We start from the raw sequence: 16,482 nt of genomic DNA, 5'->3' as shown, positions 1-16,482 counted from the left end.
GGAATTTCTTCCTGGAAGGAAGCATTGAAAATGAAGTAAACTTCTTTTAAATATGAATAAACTAAAGAATTTTCTTCAGAAAAAAGTATAAGTACATAAGTTTTATAATGAAAACTATCCATTGAGTTATAAAAAAACATATGCATTTTTTTGAGGTTTCTTATGACTTTAATACTTCTAAACTCTTCATATGGTATGACCGTTCATCAAAAAGACGCTATCATATAGGTAATTTTACTATTATATTATAATAAAAAGATAAGCTAAATAAAAATTAGAAGTTTCACCTAGTAAATTTTACTTACTTGTCAAAACTATAATAAACACATTTTATACTTATGGTCATTACCGATGGTCAATATCGATTTGTTATTACGAGTGAATGGCAATATTTCGACCTGAACAACATTACACAATTAAGAAGTAACTGGAAAGTAACATAGTTTATTCTATAAGTGGTTTGTGAATATGATGTATTGCAGTCATGTTACGATATTTGAGATCTTGAGCTTCTTAAAAACACCATAGACATATCGGAATGGCTCAAGACCTCGGTGTCACTGTACGTAGAGCTACAAAACGGCTAGCTTTTCACTCGCAAACAAAAGGTGTAAATGAAAAGGATCGTGCACAACCAAGACTTGCAAATGCAAAAAAAAACTATCATCGGATACCGTATGGAAGTAAATGTCACCCAAGCCTACATGTAAGAATGTAATTAACGATGAAAACTAACTATGGAATCAATATTTAAATTTTACGTAGTATTTATATTATAAAAATAATACATTGTCATGTTACCATCATTTTTTTTAGATATAGTTTTTATATTATTGAAACTTTTATAATATAATTTAAAAAAAAATATACCTATATGGTCCACATACTCATATGGTCCGGCCCGTTAGTAACCAAAACGAGTATTATACTCATATGGTCCGACCATACGCGTACGGTCGGACCATATGAGTATATGGTCCGGAACATATCCATAAAGGTCTAAAATGAGAGCGATAGGTTTATTGTGTACAAATACTATTTAGTATGTTATGATATTTCGTGACAGACCATCGCAAATTAAAAAAAAATCATCAGAAAAATATTGTGTTACAGGTCATGATTGACAAACGATAACATACACATTCTTATATGAATAAAAATAGAAACAACGTGTTAGTTACAATAATGTAGGTATCAAAAGAGGTCGGTAGAGTAGATAATTTGTGTCCCATATAAATCAGCGGGTAAAGATAAAGTTCATTTCATCAACGCATGTATTAAAGTAAAGAAGTGCAGAAAAGTATTGATAAGAACAATATTTCTGCAATACACATTTTTTTCTGAAAAAAATATGTCTAAATTATTTAAGTTGGAGAAACGTGAATTTATAGTAAGTTGTTATGTCTTATATATTTAGATATTGAGGACCAATAGAAACAGAACATCTCTCATTCTATGTTCCCGTTTTGTCCGTTTGAAGAACAATGTAACGTTCTCTTAATGGGTTCCTCGTACACAATGCTACATGTTATTATAACTTTTACAAAATTAAAACACATTAAATTGTATTCTAATTGCAATGCTACTCGTAACAAAATGGAAAGGAAAATCATTAATCTGCATTACTCTTTAAAAAATAATTTCACTAATGGGGAAAATTATGGTTGAATTTTGCCATCCAAAATAAAAAAATTTGGACGGATAAAAGTTTGAAATTTTATTACCGTTTCAATAAGTTGAGTCTATTGGAAGGGGGGGGGGGGGGTCAGGTTAAAAAAAAACGTATTATGGATAAAATATTTCAAATAGACATGTTGAAATCATCGTAAACACTTTAAACAAACCATTTAAATGACTTTTATAAGTGTTTTGAAAACGTGGACCATAATTAATCAAAGTTTCAAAATGTTTGCTTTCTAAATTTTTCTCCTTTTCAGCTTGCCCTCGGTACTGATGATCTTTATTTTGCGACACTTAACATGCTTAACCCACACAATAACTTGTCATTGTTGCTGTTTTTTCGCCGTATTTTACCAAAATTCGATTAGGTGTTTTCAATAGCAGCACTTTTCTGAAGGCTTTGTTATGCAACAATTCATTTTCCTGATGAAAAAGGTTAACGTACACGTACATTGTTTCAAAGGTAAAATGTTTGGTTAATTTGTAAAACATCGTATGACTTTAAATGGAAATTCATACATATAAGAGTTGGACTTTTATAATAAATATATAAAAACACTGATTTTATTAGTTACTGTTTTTTTTTTTATTGTTGTAATGATTACAAGGAACACTTAATCACTCGTTCCCTCTCTTTTCCTCATTATCAAAGAGAGAAATTATAAGAATATTGCAGACGAATTAAGATAACACGTGACATGAGATTGTACCCGACAATAAACAATTTCTATAGTTCAAAAATTGGACTTTGGACTGTTTACTTCCTGTTTGTGTGTCCAATCGTGAAGGTAATTTATATATATTATGTACGTTTTGAACCTTTTCTAGCACTTTTATTCTGAAATATTATGTTTATTTGTAGTGATGCTTTGATTATTCCAATGTTAATTTGTTTGCTATGTTTCATGTTTATACTACAATGTACCGTGTGTATATATTGCCAACATGATCATAATAATATTGGGTAAAACCCAGTTATCTTGTTGAACTTTGCCGTTTCAAACTATTACACTGATTTTAATTCAAACTTTAAAATCACATCGAAATTATAGCAAGACGTCTATAAATTTGCAACCAAAGGTGATTTATCTTGTGTCACCTCTTCTTTCTGTATTTCATCTTTGACACCATTTACAAGAAATTTTAAAATAAAAAGTGGAAGTAATGAGTATGAAATGTACATTCTATTCAATCGTTTCATGACTATTATATGATATCAATAAATAATCGAAAATATTTACCTATGGACATTTTAATGCATAAAAGCGAAAACCCGTTCAATTATAGAGTGCAGTCATTACGTTGGATTATAGTTTTAAAAAGCAGCTACTCTCGCCTTGTTCAATGTATGAGATGTTTCTTCTTGTAATATAAAAAAAGATGTGGTATGATTGCAAATGAGACAAATGACAAAGATATTAACAACAATAGGTCACCGCACAGCCTTCAACAATGAAAATCCCTGTCTATTGTGTGCTAAAATTAATATTGAATATTCAACCAATTGTTTGACTTTAAATCCTCATTTATGGGCATTATGTTATTCAGTCTGTTCGGCCTTTCATTCGTTCGTTATTTCGTCCGTCCCGCTTCAAGTTAAGGTTTTTGTCAAGGTAGTTTTTAATGAAGTTGGAGTCCAATGAAGTTGGAGTCCAATGAACTTGAAACGTAGTACACATGTTCCCTATGTTATTATCTTTCAAATTTGAATGCGTTTTGATCCCAATTTCACAGTCCACTGAACATAGAAAATGATAGTGCGAGCGAGGCATCCATGTACTAGTGACACATTCTTGTCCCACTTTAATTGTTGTTTCACGACGTAATGTTACATTTGAAGACGCGTGATAGTGTTTTGTATATAAATACTAAATATCGTAAGCCAAATAAAAGAGATAAGAGATTGATATTTTTTGTAAGATTTGAATAGAACTATTTTAGAAGTTGTTAAACTCCAGAATCTTATATCAGTTTAAACACTATCTGCATTCATTTTGGGAAAACTACCTGTTTTGGGGTTTAGGAATTTCCGAGAGCACCTTCTGTATTACATTTAATGTCGCCGTTTCGAAATTTTCGTATAATTTAAATACAATGACTAATGCATATATAGACACATTACCACAATTATGTTTAACATATTCATTACTTTTTCAGATGGCTGCCTCGAATGTTATACTGTGTGGTATCTGTGATGCTCAGCATACTTCAAACGTCGCTGATTACTGGTGTCCTGAATGTGATGAAGGTCTGTGCTCGACGTGTAAAAATCATCATGGCGTGTCAAAAGCTTCCAGACAGCATGGGATCATTTCTATCGACGATTACAAGAAACTTCCGGATGAGATTTGTAAAGTTGAACAGAATTGTAGAGAACATGACCGGAAATTCCAAATGTTTTGCCCACGTCATGATCAACTTTGTTGTCTAATTTGCATATCAGAAAACCACAAAGAATGCACCGGAATGTATCCTATTGACGAAGTCATCAAGTCTTCGAGAACTTCCACTTTGTTTGACAGTTTGGAGAAGTCACTACAAGACATTGAGGAAAACATTGAAAGAGTAGTAAAGGACCGGGAAGCCAATCTTGTTGAAATAAAGCAACATCATCTAAAAAGCATGAATAATATAAAAGACTCAAGACAAAAAATAAACTCCCGCTTAGATGAATTAGAGAAACACATGATAGACAACTTGAATTCAACTGAAACACAACTTAAACTCAAAATTGACACCCTTCTTAATAAGCTATCCGAAAAAAAGAACGAGATTGAGATTTTGAAGACAAATCTCGTGTCCGTCAAACAACATGGATCCGATCTGCAGGCTTTTATTGGTAGTAAAATGTTAGAAAAGGACGTCGCTGAGGAGTTAAAATACGTAAAAAACATATCAAAAGATGATGGATTTAGCCAATTGGGTTTGAAATGCCAGATAGACGATAAGATTATAGACATTCTATCAAACATAACTGGCTTTGGATCAATAAAAATTGAAAAAAGTAAATCGTCAATCGTCATTGGCGTCGGTCATGAGAAACAGGCTCAATTTTTTACGGCTGTTCCACCCCGTAGTAAATCGATTGATGATATCACTGCTTCATTGATAGGAGAATTCAGTGTTCGAGGAAAAAAATACAGTTCATGTATAGCAGGGTTATCTGTCTTTCCTGATGGAAGGATGATAATTGCGGTCTACAATAAAAAGAGATTAGTGGTCGTACATAGTGATGGAACTTTAGACTGTGAAATACCTCTTTCACCTCTACAACCGTTTGATGTGACATGCATTGATGACAAAACAGTAGCTGTTACAACGTTACAAATTGATAAATTAGTCATTGTAGACATGAACAACAAACAAGTAACCAATACAATTAAAACAGGCACATGTCGCGGTCTAACTTACAGACATGGGCAGCTATTCTACTGTGAAAAACGAAAAGGGATCCAAGCGATAAACATATCAAACAATAAAGTAATTACTATAGTAGAAGATGACACCATAAAGACTGATTGGAGTTATATAACAACCTCGGGAGAGAATATTTACTATACAGGTAGTGGTTCTACTGTAAAATGCTACAGTATAAGGGGAGAAAAACGTTGGGAATACAAAGACGAATCAATTCTGAGTAATCCAACTGGAATATCTGTTGATCAACAAGGCATCGTATACGTGATTTCTAATAAAAGTGTAGTGCTGATATCGGCAGATGGTAAAAATAGCAGAACATTACTCACTGCGAAAGATGGAATTCCGGTTTCCCTTGGCATTCGTTTGCATACCAACAAACTGAATATTGTTAGTTTCACTGGACAAGTCCTTCAATTCAATATTGCATAATGTGTATCTTCAGTTAACTTAGTGGTATAAATTGTATTCAGCTCAGATCTTCACCACCAATCCGCCCTTCAATATATCATTGATATTACTTGATCACCAAATAGGAACTTTAAGATTGGAGCAGCAAAACACAATAATGTAAAAGTATAAGATTATCTGTCTTTTCAGAAGGAAGGATGATTTTTTCCGAACTGTTATCATAATATGAGATTGGTTATCGCACATAGTGATGTAACTGAGATTATTTTGTTTGTCTAATGAAATCACACAGATGAAAGAAGTTGTGTTTGTTTTGTTCACGCATTGTTTTAAATATAATGGAATTTGATGCGACTGTCATATAAGTGAGAGGTTTAGCGTTATAAACCAGGTTCAATCCACCATTTTCTACATTTGAAAATGCTAGTACAAAGTCAGGAATATGACAGTTGTTGTCCATTCGTTTGATGTGTTGTTTTCATTTAATTTTGCCATTTGATTAGTAGGGACTTTCCCGTTTGAATTTTCCTCAGAGTTCACTATGTTTGTGATTTTACTTTTTTTCAAATACAATAAAAACTTGCTCATGTCGATGCATTACATACAAACAAGCTGTATACATGTATAATGTGAAGTAGGGAAGGGGTCGTAGTGCTACATCTGTCAAATTATGAAATATTTACTTTAGTGAAAAATCATGGGAACCAGAATTGAAATGTTGTATTACAAAAAACTCAAGTACAAAGTTGAAGAGTATTGAGGACCAAAAATTCCTAAAAGATTTGCCAAATACATAAGGTAATCTATATCATGGTAGGACATTGATCACTGATCAATATGTCTTTGATGAATCATTAGTTGTAAATATCTATTTTTAGGAATTTTAATAGAAACTTACTTCAGTTTCACATTGAATAATATAAAAGTTCTTCTTATATTGATAGCTTGTTTTCAAACTAGACATTAAACAAATAAGGATAAGATTGTAGTTCACTGTTCATTTCGTAGATTTAAAAACATCCTCTTTCTTATCAAGAAACAGATTAAACTAATAGAGGTTACTGGCATTGGTTTATTTTAGCAAAGTAGATGAATTATTTAATGTTCCAACGCAAAATAGCTACCGAATTTCAAAAACATGTTAATTCCTTACGACCATTTTGTTCCTTTTGCCAACCGTAGATACCATTCAGACATTTGTTGCAGGTCTTCAAATTAAATAAACGAAGTGTATCGTTTGGGTCGTAGATAGAAAAAAACGAGACTATAACATGCAAGCTTCTTGTCATTAGTAATATTCGAAGAATATTGAAAAATGTATTATGAAAAATGTTGAATGAGTGTCGTAACATCGTTTAAGAATCACGCCATACTTACTTCTCGAAATGGATGAAACGAGAAAAAACTGACAAAACAATACTGACTTTGTTTAAGTAATGAACATAGTTGATATTCGTATGAATTATTTTAAGAATATTGTATCAACCATAATATCCCTTTTTTCGTATCAAACCTAATCTAAAAGAACTCACAAATGAATTTGAATTTGTCACGGCTGATAAGGCTGCTTATAATATCTTAATTGTTTGTCGTAAATTTTTCATTAATGTTCTGCAAAAGGTAAAAGCCTTCATGATTTTGTTATTTATTGTAAATAAATTAATGGTTTCTGTAAGAACAACAAAATTAAACACTTCCTAAAAGTAAAAGAGATGGTAAAGATAGGAAAGTGACATTCAAACATGTTGATAATGAACTGACAACGACACGCCAAAAAGAAAGAAAAGAACAAAAAAAACAAAAAAAAAAAACATACCAAAACAAACAAAACAAAACATACAAGGAGCTAAAGACTTAGCAAGGCGAACACTTGTCTTGAACAGAGGACGATCTCTTGGGCTCCGTAATGGTAAACAGAGCTGTTTTTCTTAACATAGTATTTCAGGGGGATAAGACGTCACCTTTTGATCGTAGTATGTCGTCACGTCTATTTTTAAGTTGCCCCCCTTCTGTCTGTCTTTGTTTTAATGATTTTGTAAATATTAGAAAGATGTGGTATCCAAAACGTGACTTGGATGAAAGCAGCTATATGTCGTCGTACAAAAAGCAATCATGGGTTTGCTTCAAACATATATAATCGAAATCAAGATGCAAATTGAAATGGTATTTACATGAACGATTTTACCTATTTCAGACTCACACGAAATTTCTTTTTTATGCCTTCCGATCCACCATTAGTGAAGCAATACAAAAATAACTTTAAACTGTCATAATTTGTTGTATGATTCGTTAAAAACTAAATTACAAATAATTTTCAACAATTTTTTGTATCTCGTTTGTGTAAATATTGATTTAATCATATATGCAACATGTATAACTACCCATCATGCATGTTATCATGCATTGATAATTTTTGTTGATATCAGCTGGTTATTGAACTTGGGACCTCTAACATCTGTTATTATAAACTGAAAGGTAATGTTGTACCTATATATTTATGGTTTGTAACGCTTGTTATGAATTATTTCTCTTTATATATTATCCAATTGTTTGTACTTAACGTAGTATTAACATCAGATGCAAAACTGTTTGTTGTTCGTGTTTAAAGCTAAGCACTTTGTTATTTCGTAATTTTACGTTTTATTAGTTTTTATAATAATGTTAAACTAAAACTACAGTGACCAGATCCAAAATTTCAAAATCAAAATACAAAGGTGAGGTTTTTAACTATTATTATTTTGATTGCAGCCATGCAGTCCGAATGACAATTAAACTCGGTAAATATGAGACTTTTCCTCACTTGGTCCCCGTACTATAATGGGCATTATATTATTAAACTTTGCTTCATATATATACTGAGTGCCAATGAAAACGCAATACTTTTGTTTTTCAAAAAAATCTTATAATCTTTATTTTATTTATATTAGAACTTTGTATAATTGGTTGAAAATGACTTTTAAGACAATTGTCGACAACGGTTGAGTGATTTTTGGAACAAATGCGAAGTAAGGGTTATTTTGAACGGACATAAATCGAGTTCATCGCTTTTCAACATACGCACCATTTTCACGATTTTGTCATTTAAAGCTTGGCTAATGTCATAAATTTTCACGCCCTTATTGTTAAGAAACTGCAATTAACATCTGAGTTAATGCCAGGACTTTCTGACATTCAGCGACATGCAGTTTTGGGCATGATCCAATGAAGCATTTCACAGCATACAATAACGAGAAGACTGAAGTTGTAGCTTCTACAATAGCCCAAATCATTCATAAATTCAACCAAAATGGATCATTTAATGATAAGCCACAGCCCGGGGTACAAAAAGAAAGAAACGCTCAGCAAGACCGTTACACTTGGTCTTTAACATATCCGATATCGACTCTGATCCAAAGGTCACGAGTGTTCAATGGTGGCCACGATAGAACCTTTGGATCAATTTCAGAAAATCACCATTTGCGCAGAAATTGTTAAAAAGCACCAGTCTTTTCTTAGTGACATCTAAACGCCCGTCTGGCGTAAACATCGAATTCTGTAGACCAAAATTTATTTATTATGTACCAAAAACCGTCAGTGATGGTTACATAGACATTTGGTACCCGTCTTGGCCAAAACTCATGCTTTTAGCCGGATTTTGGTCCGATCGAGCAAATTTTGCACCAGATTTGACATGGTTTAGACGATGAAAACAACCACCAATATCATAAAGTCAGCTTGACTTTGCTTTTGCGGGACATGTGGAATAACATTCCTTGGGATCACATTAAACGTCGGGGATAATCAATTCCACGGCGCTGTCGAGATTGCGCTGCACCACGGGGTTGTAACATTTCTTGTTAGGACTGTGAGTTGATGATTCGACATTGGATGTTTCGTTTACCTATTGCGCCCGAAAGATGACAATGAAACATTTTTGTTTGATATCGATTTATTGTTAAGATTGTTAATTTTCAAGAACTATTTATTTTAAAAGATTATCATTTCTAATATAAATTTTATTTTTGAAAAAGCAAGTATTGCGGTTTCATTGGCGCTCAGTATATATCCCAGTATATATTATAGTACCTCAAACGCTTTTTTTTATAACAAACAAATGAGAGAGAGAGAGAGAGAGAGAGGCGGAGGATACCATAGAGACATGCAACTCTTACAGAAAAAGAATTTTATCGTTATCTTTTTATTCTTTGGATAAAGACTTTTACCGTACAGAATCAATCCTGTTAAGCGCAATTACTTGTCAATATTGTATGCAAAATATTAGCGAAATCTTGAGAAACAAAAATTAGACTAAAGACACAAATATGGTAGAGTAAGAAGAAAAATAACAATCAGAACAAAATCAATAGATTTTTCCAGAGAAAAGTGACAAATAAAACTAATGATATCAGAACAAATAAATTAGGTCATTCCTCAGAACAGCCGAATGTATTGAAATAACACAAATACCAAACTCCAATGCAAATTCTACTCGGAAATTCCCAAAGCAAACGCCAACATCTAAAGCTCAAACACATAAAAAGAATGGATAAGAACTATCACATTACTGATTTCGTACATGCATTCTATCAAGTAGAAATTAGTTGATTCCGCCAGGTTTTATAGCTAGGTTAACCTCTCACTTGCATGTCAATTGCAAACAATACCATTATATTGACAATGATGTGTAAAAAAAAAAAAGACATAAAAGGTAAATCTGTCAAAAACAGGGGTAGAGTAGTCGACATTGTGTTATAATCTCTTTCGCTTATCATCTACATGTATTGTTGTATATTTATGGTTCATCTGTTGTTTATATATATATCAATAAAAACAACAAAACTGATACTCGAGGGGAAACTCAAAGGTTATGTTGATAACTTCTGCAGTATCAAACAATCCTTATCTTGAACGGGTTGGTCTGTATACATACTCAGAGTCAGTATGCAGGTTATGAGTATTTTTTTGTCAAATATTTGAAATGAACCTCAAATAATAATCAATAAAATCAATAAAACTTTATACAAAGTTTATAATCACTAAAGGAAGGACCAAACAGTTTAGGAATTAGGGGTCAAAAAGGGGCACATATAAACATTTTTCTGGGTTTTCGCACAATAACTTTAGTATAAGTAAATAGAAATCTAAGCAAGTATTTAGATTTTGGTTATGGGACTGTAATAGGTAAATGTCCAATTTAAATTTTCAAAGCTCTAAGACCACATTCATTCTGTGTCAGAAACCTATTATTTGTCAACTATTTAATCACAATCCAAATTCAGAGCTGTATCAAGCTTGAATGTTGTGTCCATACTTACCCACACTGTAGTTCGACCTCTGCGGTTGTATCAAGCTGCGCCCAGCGGAGCATTTGATTGAATTTATCAACGTGGATTTTAGAATAGTTGATAACCACTGACTTCTGAGCCTATAATAGCCTGTGAGAATAACAAAATAGAAATTTTTAAATTAAAAAAAGGAGCAAAGTTGTACAGAGCACAACAGGAAATTCTAACTGTTTTGTCAACTTTGTGACAAACGTTATTGTTTAATTTGCAAATGCGATGACATCAATCTTTCAGTTCGTTGTTTAGTACCAACTCACGAAAAAAAACTATGTCAATTGAAACTGCTTTGATACGTCAACTGCCCTTGAATATCCACTAGATTACACTTTTATTCGCTATGGAGATACCGTATAGTGTAAAGTTATCGGAATTCCAATTGGGACTAACTGTGAACCACTAATATCTTAAACTAACAATAAGCACATTTCTAGATCTTAACATCTATATATTAAACGGACAGCGATATACCTAAATTCATAATAACAGAGATGGTTTTCATTTCCTATCAATATCCATATTTAGATGGTGACGTTTCCTTGTCATTCTTTTAGTGTTTATATACCTCTACTTGTTCGATTCAATCGTGTGTATTAAAAACATATTTGATTTAACGAAATACATCTTTGTCTTGCTACTTTGTTTATTTTGTTACCTAGTCTGACATCAGACTCGTACTTCTTTTAATTTGAGGTTAACTGTGCGTATTGCTGTGTGTTTGTTAATTAGGGTTGACATCTCACGAAACATGTTTAATACCGCTTCACTTTTCAGCTAGACCCAAGACAGGAGTTTAGCGTTACATTCACAGTTTTGTTTAGAGGCAAGATTAAGTCGGCCTCCGTGTGCAGAATTTTATTTTGCTGTGTTAAAGACCCATTTAAGGCCTTAGGCTGTTTTCAGTTCTTTGGTAATTCCTGTAAATAGATTAATTGGTTCTGGATAAATGGAGATCAGGACTGTAAAGCATGTCCTAGAAGTAAATGAAAGGCTAAAGTTACCAAAAAGACATTCAAACTCATAGGTCGACAATAAACTGATAAAGAAGCGGCAAAATAGGAAAAGTACCACAAGGCAAACAACTTTTAACAAAACATACAAAAAAACTAAAAACTTAGCAACGCGAACCTATCAAAAACTGCTGATGATTTCATGTGTTCCGGAAGGGTAAGCAGAGCCTACTTCACAAACATTGTCAACACTAACGTGACGGGTTAAATGCTGTCTTTCCTTTCTTTACATAGTATTTCAAGTGGACAAGACGTCATTATTTAATTGTAGTATGTCTTCACGTATACATGTAAGATGTTCTCCTTTTTGCATGTCTTTGTTTCAGTAAATTTGAAAATAAGTTAGAGATTTGGTATGGCACCCAAAATGTTATGCGGATGAAATCAGGTATATTTCACCGTTACAAAGCTTCAAACTTATAGAATCGAAAGCCAGATGTCTTAAGATGCATATTGGTGTGGTATTTTGCTAGTTACTACAACGAATTTACTTATTTCCGACTTATTTTACACATTATGACCAATTAAAACATTAGTGAAGCAATAACAAAATCTACTTTAAATAACTATGATCTGTTGTACGGTTGTTGATCTTTATATCTTCATTTAATACTAAAGTGCAAATCCTTTTCGAAAAATTTTGTATCTCGTTTGTGTAAATATTTATTTAATGATATATGCAACATGTATTTCTACCAATAATTCATGTTATCATGTGTTGATAAAACTTAATTGATATCAGCTGGTTGGAACTTCTAAGGCCTGTCGATTCAAACTAAAGGTAATTTTGCACCTATGTTTTTATGGTTTGTAACGCTTGTTATGATTTATTTCCTTAATTTCTATATTCTACAAGTAATTGTACTCACAACGTTATAAAAAAACTGAACTCCGAGGAAAATTCAAAACGGAAAGTCCCTAATCAAATGGCAAAATCAAATGATGAAATACAACGTAGTATTAACATCAGATGCTAAACAGTGGGTTTCCTTATGTTTAAAGTACTTTGTTATCTTGTAATTATACGTTTTACTAACTGAAATTATGATAATGTGATACTGATGGGCATTATATATTAAAACTATACCAGCATATATTATAGTACAACAAACGCTTTTGTGATAACGAACAATTAAGCAGATGCGCTGTAACAAAAATTTAGATGGTCAAATCAATTACTTAGTTGTAGAGCATTGATAACAAAAATGTATATACTGCGTTGCTTGCATCACATATATCTCAGTGAACTTCAGATTCTTCATAAACTAGATGGTCTGCTTCATTCCTCTGTCGTTTCTTTGATATAGAAAAGATAAAGGAAGATGTGGTATGAGTGCCAATAAGACAACTCTCCATCCATGTTACAATTATAAAAGTAAACCATTATAGGTCAAGGTACGGTCTTCAATACGGACTCTTACTTGCATGACAGCTGCAAACAATACCATTATATTGAAAACGATGTGTAATACAAAAACAAAAATAAAAGGTGAATATGTCTAAAACAGGGGTAGAGTAGTCGACAATGTGTTATAATCTTATTCCCTAATCAACTATTGTTGTATATTTATTGTTCATCTGTTGTTTATATCAATCAATAAAAACAATACAACTGATACCCGAGGGGAAACTCAAAAGTTCTGTAGGAACAAAATAAATCTTATCTGGCACGGGTTGATCTGTATACATACACAGAGTCAGTATGCAGGTTATGAGCTTTTTTGTAAAATATTTGAAATGAACTTCAAAAAAGTAATGTTCTGACAGATAAATGGGCTGTTATTCATCTGTGATTTGGTTTTTGTCTTGTTAAAGTGTAATACAATTAAATCATAGTACGTCACATCCAGTTGCATACAAAAAAAGGTCGAAAAAAAATATTCCCTTGAATTCGACAGTTGTAGGTAACTAATCCTACATTCATTTAAATAAAACATTTCTTGGTCGTAAACATATATCTTGGGTATTTAAGAGCACAATATTTATTGTATTTGGGATTTCTGTATAATATTTTGGAAACTTGAGGTTACATGCTTACTAAAGCTTGTATACAATTAAAACGGAGGTGAGAATTTGATAGGTTAACTTCCAATGATGATTTTTTTTTATATGTGATGAAATGTTAATTGAGTTTTTTTTCTATATTACTCGACAGGATAAAACTATACTCATGCCAAGTATTTCTTTATTGAAAACAAAGATAAATTCTGCACATTTAACAAAGACTTATAGAGGAATATCAATGGTGGTATTTCACCTTGACACATTCTCCGTTAGCATTCTAAATGTTATTACTTAACGGTTTAGATAAGTTATCTCTTTGACTTGTTCAACCGATAAAGTTTGTATACACAAGTTTTACGTTAAGGAAGAAAGTCTATAAAAACAAAAAATCCCCCCCAAAAAAACCAATAGAACGACTTGAAAATGCTTTCATGTTGTTCTATTGGTACAGACATGCATCTCCTGAAGATAACGGTGGATGAAACTTGGTTTTAAAGCAAGATTAACCTCTATTTTGTATAAAAGCGATACTGAAATTTATGCTATACAATCTGTCCTAGAAAAGAAAAAAAAAAGACAAATATAAGACATTATTGACCAATGGTTCGAATTCAATTTTTAAAAATGTGATATTTTTCCAACTGTAAGTCGCATCAATGAATTATTGTGAAATTTCTTTGCTTCTTTTTTTTTACAGATTTTATCACCTGTATTTCAGATGGCTTCCTCAGATGTTATATTGTGTGGTATCTGTGATGATCAGCATGCTTCACACGGAGCTGATTGCTGGTGTCCTGAATGTGATGAAGGCCTGTGTTCAACATGTAAAAATCATCATGGCGTGTCAAAAGCCTCGAGACAACATGAAATTATTTCTATTGATGACTACAAAAAACTTCCGGCTGAGATTTGTAAAATTAAACAGAACTGTACAGAGCACGACAAAAAATTCCAAATGTTTTGTCCAGGTCATGACAAACTTTGTTGTATAATTTGCATATCCGAAAACCACAAAGAATGCACTGGAATGTTTTTAACTGACGACGTCATAAAGTCATCAAGATCATCCATCATGTTTGAAAGCTTGGAGATGTCTCTAAAAGACATTCAGGAAAACATTGAAAGAGTAGTAAAGGACCGAGAAGCCAATCTTGTTGAAATAAAGCAACAGCATCTAAAAAGCATGAATAATATAAAAGACACAAGACAAAAAATAAACTCCCGCTTAGATGAATTAGAGAAACACATGATAGACAACTTGAATTCAATTGAAACACAACTAAAACTCAAAATTGAAACCCTTCTTGATAACCTATCCGAAAAAAAGAACGAGATTGAGATTTTGAAGACAAATCTAATATCCGTCAAACAACATGGATCCGATCTGCAGGCTTTCATTGGTAGTAAAATGTTAGAAAAGGACGTCGCTGAGGAGTTAAAATACGTGAAAAACATATCAAAAGACGATGGATTTAGCCAATTGGGTTTGAAATGCCAGATAGACGATAGGATTATAGACATACTATCAAACATAACTGTCTTTGGATCAATAAAAATTGAAAAAAGTAAATCGCAAATCGTCATTGGCGTCGGTCATGAGAAACAGGCTCAATCTTTTACGGCAGTTCAACCCCGTAGTAAATCGATTGATGATATTACTGCTTTATTGATAACAGATGTCAAGGTTCGAGTCGGACGTTCTTATACATATATAAAAGGATCATCAGTCTTTCCTGATGGAAGAATAATATTTGCGGACTGTTATCATAATAAGAGATTAGTGATCGTACAAAGTGAAGGAACTTTAGACACTAAAATACCTCTCTCACCTCTACATCCGTTTGATGTGACATGTATTGATGACAAAACAGTAGCTGTTACAACGTTCACTGACAATAAAATAGTCATTGTAGATACCAAGAGCAAACAAGTTACAAAGACAATCGAACCAGGTAAATGTTGCAATATAACATACATACAAGGACAGCTATTATACTGTGAAATAGGAAAAGGGATCCAAGCGATTAACGTATCAAACAATAAAGAAATAACGATTGTGAAAGATGAAACCATAAATAACAATTTAAGTTATATAACAACCTCGGGAGAGAACATTTACTATACAGGTGAAGGTTCTACAGTTCAATGCTACAGTGTAAAGGGAGAGAAACGTTGGGAATACAAGAACGAAACAATTCTGAGTTGTACTACTGGAATAGCTGTTGACCAAGACGGCATCGTTTACGTGATTTCGAATAGAAACAGAAGTGTCATGTTAATATCGGCAGATGGTAAAAATATCAGAACATTACTCACTGCGAAAGATGGAATTCAAAATTCAGGCGGAATTAATTATCATAATAATAAACTGTATGTTGTGTCCAACACTGGGGTCCTCCTTATATTTGACATGGCACAATAAATATCCAAGTTCATCGTAAAAAGTAAAAATTGTCGTCTTTATGAAACAAAAAAAGATAGAATTGTTTATATGGTTTACGAACAAATTAATGATAAATCACTATGTAAATCATTTAATATATTGAAAGATGACACCATTTAGATGAATCACTGATGAATGGTGTATACGTATCTGGAATAGCTGTTGATAAACACGGCATCGTATACGTAATTGAAAA

At 32.4% G+C, this 16,482-nt stretch overlaps 2 protein-coding genes across 2 annotated transcripts; both read left to right on the top strand.

The window, feature by feature from the left end:
• Positions 1–2,433: 2,433 nt before the first annotated feature.
• On the top strand, positions 2,434–5,806 carry LOC139491876 (E3 ubiquitin/ISG15 ligase TRIM25-like). Its single transcript, XM_071279792.1, has 2 exons — positions 2,434–2,468; positions 3,838–5,806. Exon 2 carries the CDS (start codon positions 3,838–3,840, stop codon positions 5,527–5,529), a length of 1,692 nt encoding a protein of 563 aa, XP_071135893.1. The 5' UTR covers positions 2,434–2,468; the 3' UTR covers positions 5,530–5,806.
• An 8,755-nt stretch (positions 5,807–14,561) lies between these two features.
• Positions 14,562–16,265, top strand: LOC139492992 (uncharacterized). Its single transcript, XM_071281138.1, has one exon. The coding sequence runs from the start codon at positions 14,562–14,564 to the stop codon at positions 16,263–16,265; it is 1,704 nt and encodes a 567-aa protein (XP_071137239.1).
• The last annotated feature ends 217 nt before the right edge of the window (positions 16,266–16,482 follow it).

The sequence above is a fragment of the Mytilus edulis genome, chromosome 10 (genome assembly GCF_963676685.1).
Source record: "Mytilus edulis chromosome 10, xbMytEdul2.2, whole genome shotgun sequence".
Taxonomy (NCBI): Eukaryota; Metazoa; Mollusca; class Bivalvia; order Mytilida; family Mytilidae; genus Mytilus; species Mytilus edulis.
This window is presented reverse-complemented; position numbering and strand designations above follow the sequence as displayed.

What these genes read in the sequence shown, in the direction of transcription:
- LOC139491876 (XM_071279792.1), top strand. Translation starts at nt 3,838, where the DNA reads ATGGCTGCCTCGAATGTTATACTGTGTGGTATCTGTGATGCTCAGCAT.
- LOC139492992 (XM_071281138.1), top strand. Translation starts at nt 14,562, where the DNA reads ATGGCTTCCTCAGATGTTATATTGTGTGGTATCTGTGATGATCAGCAT.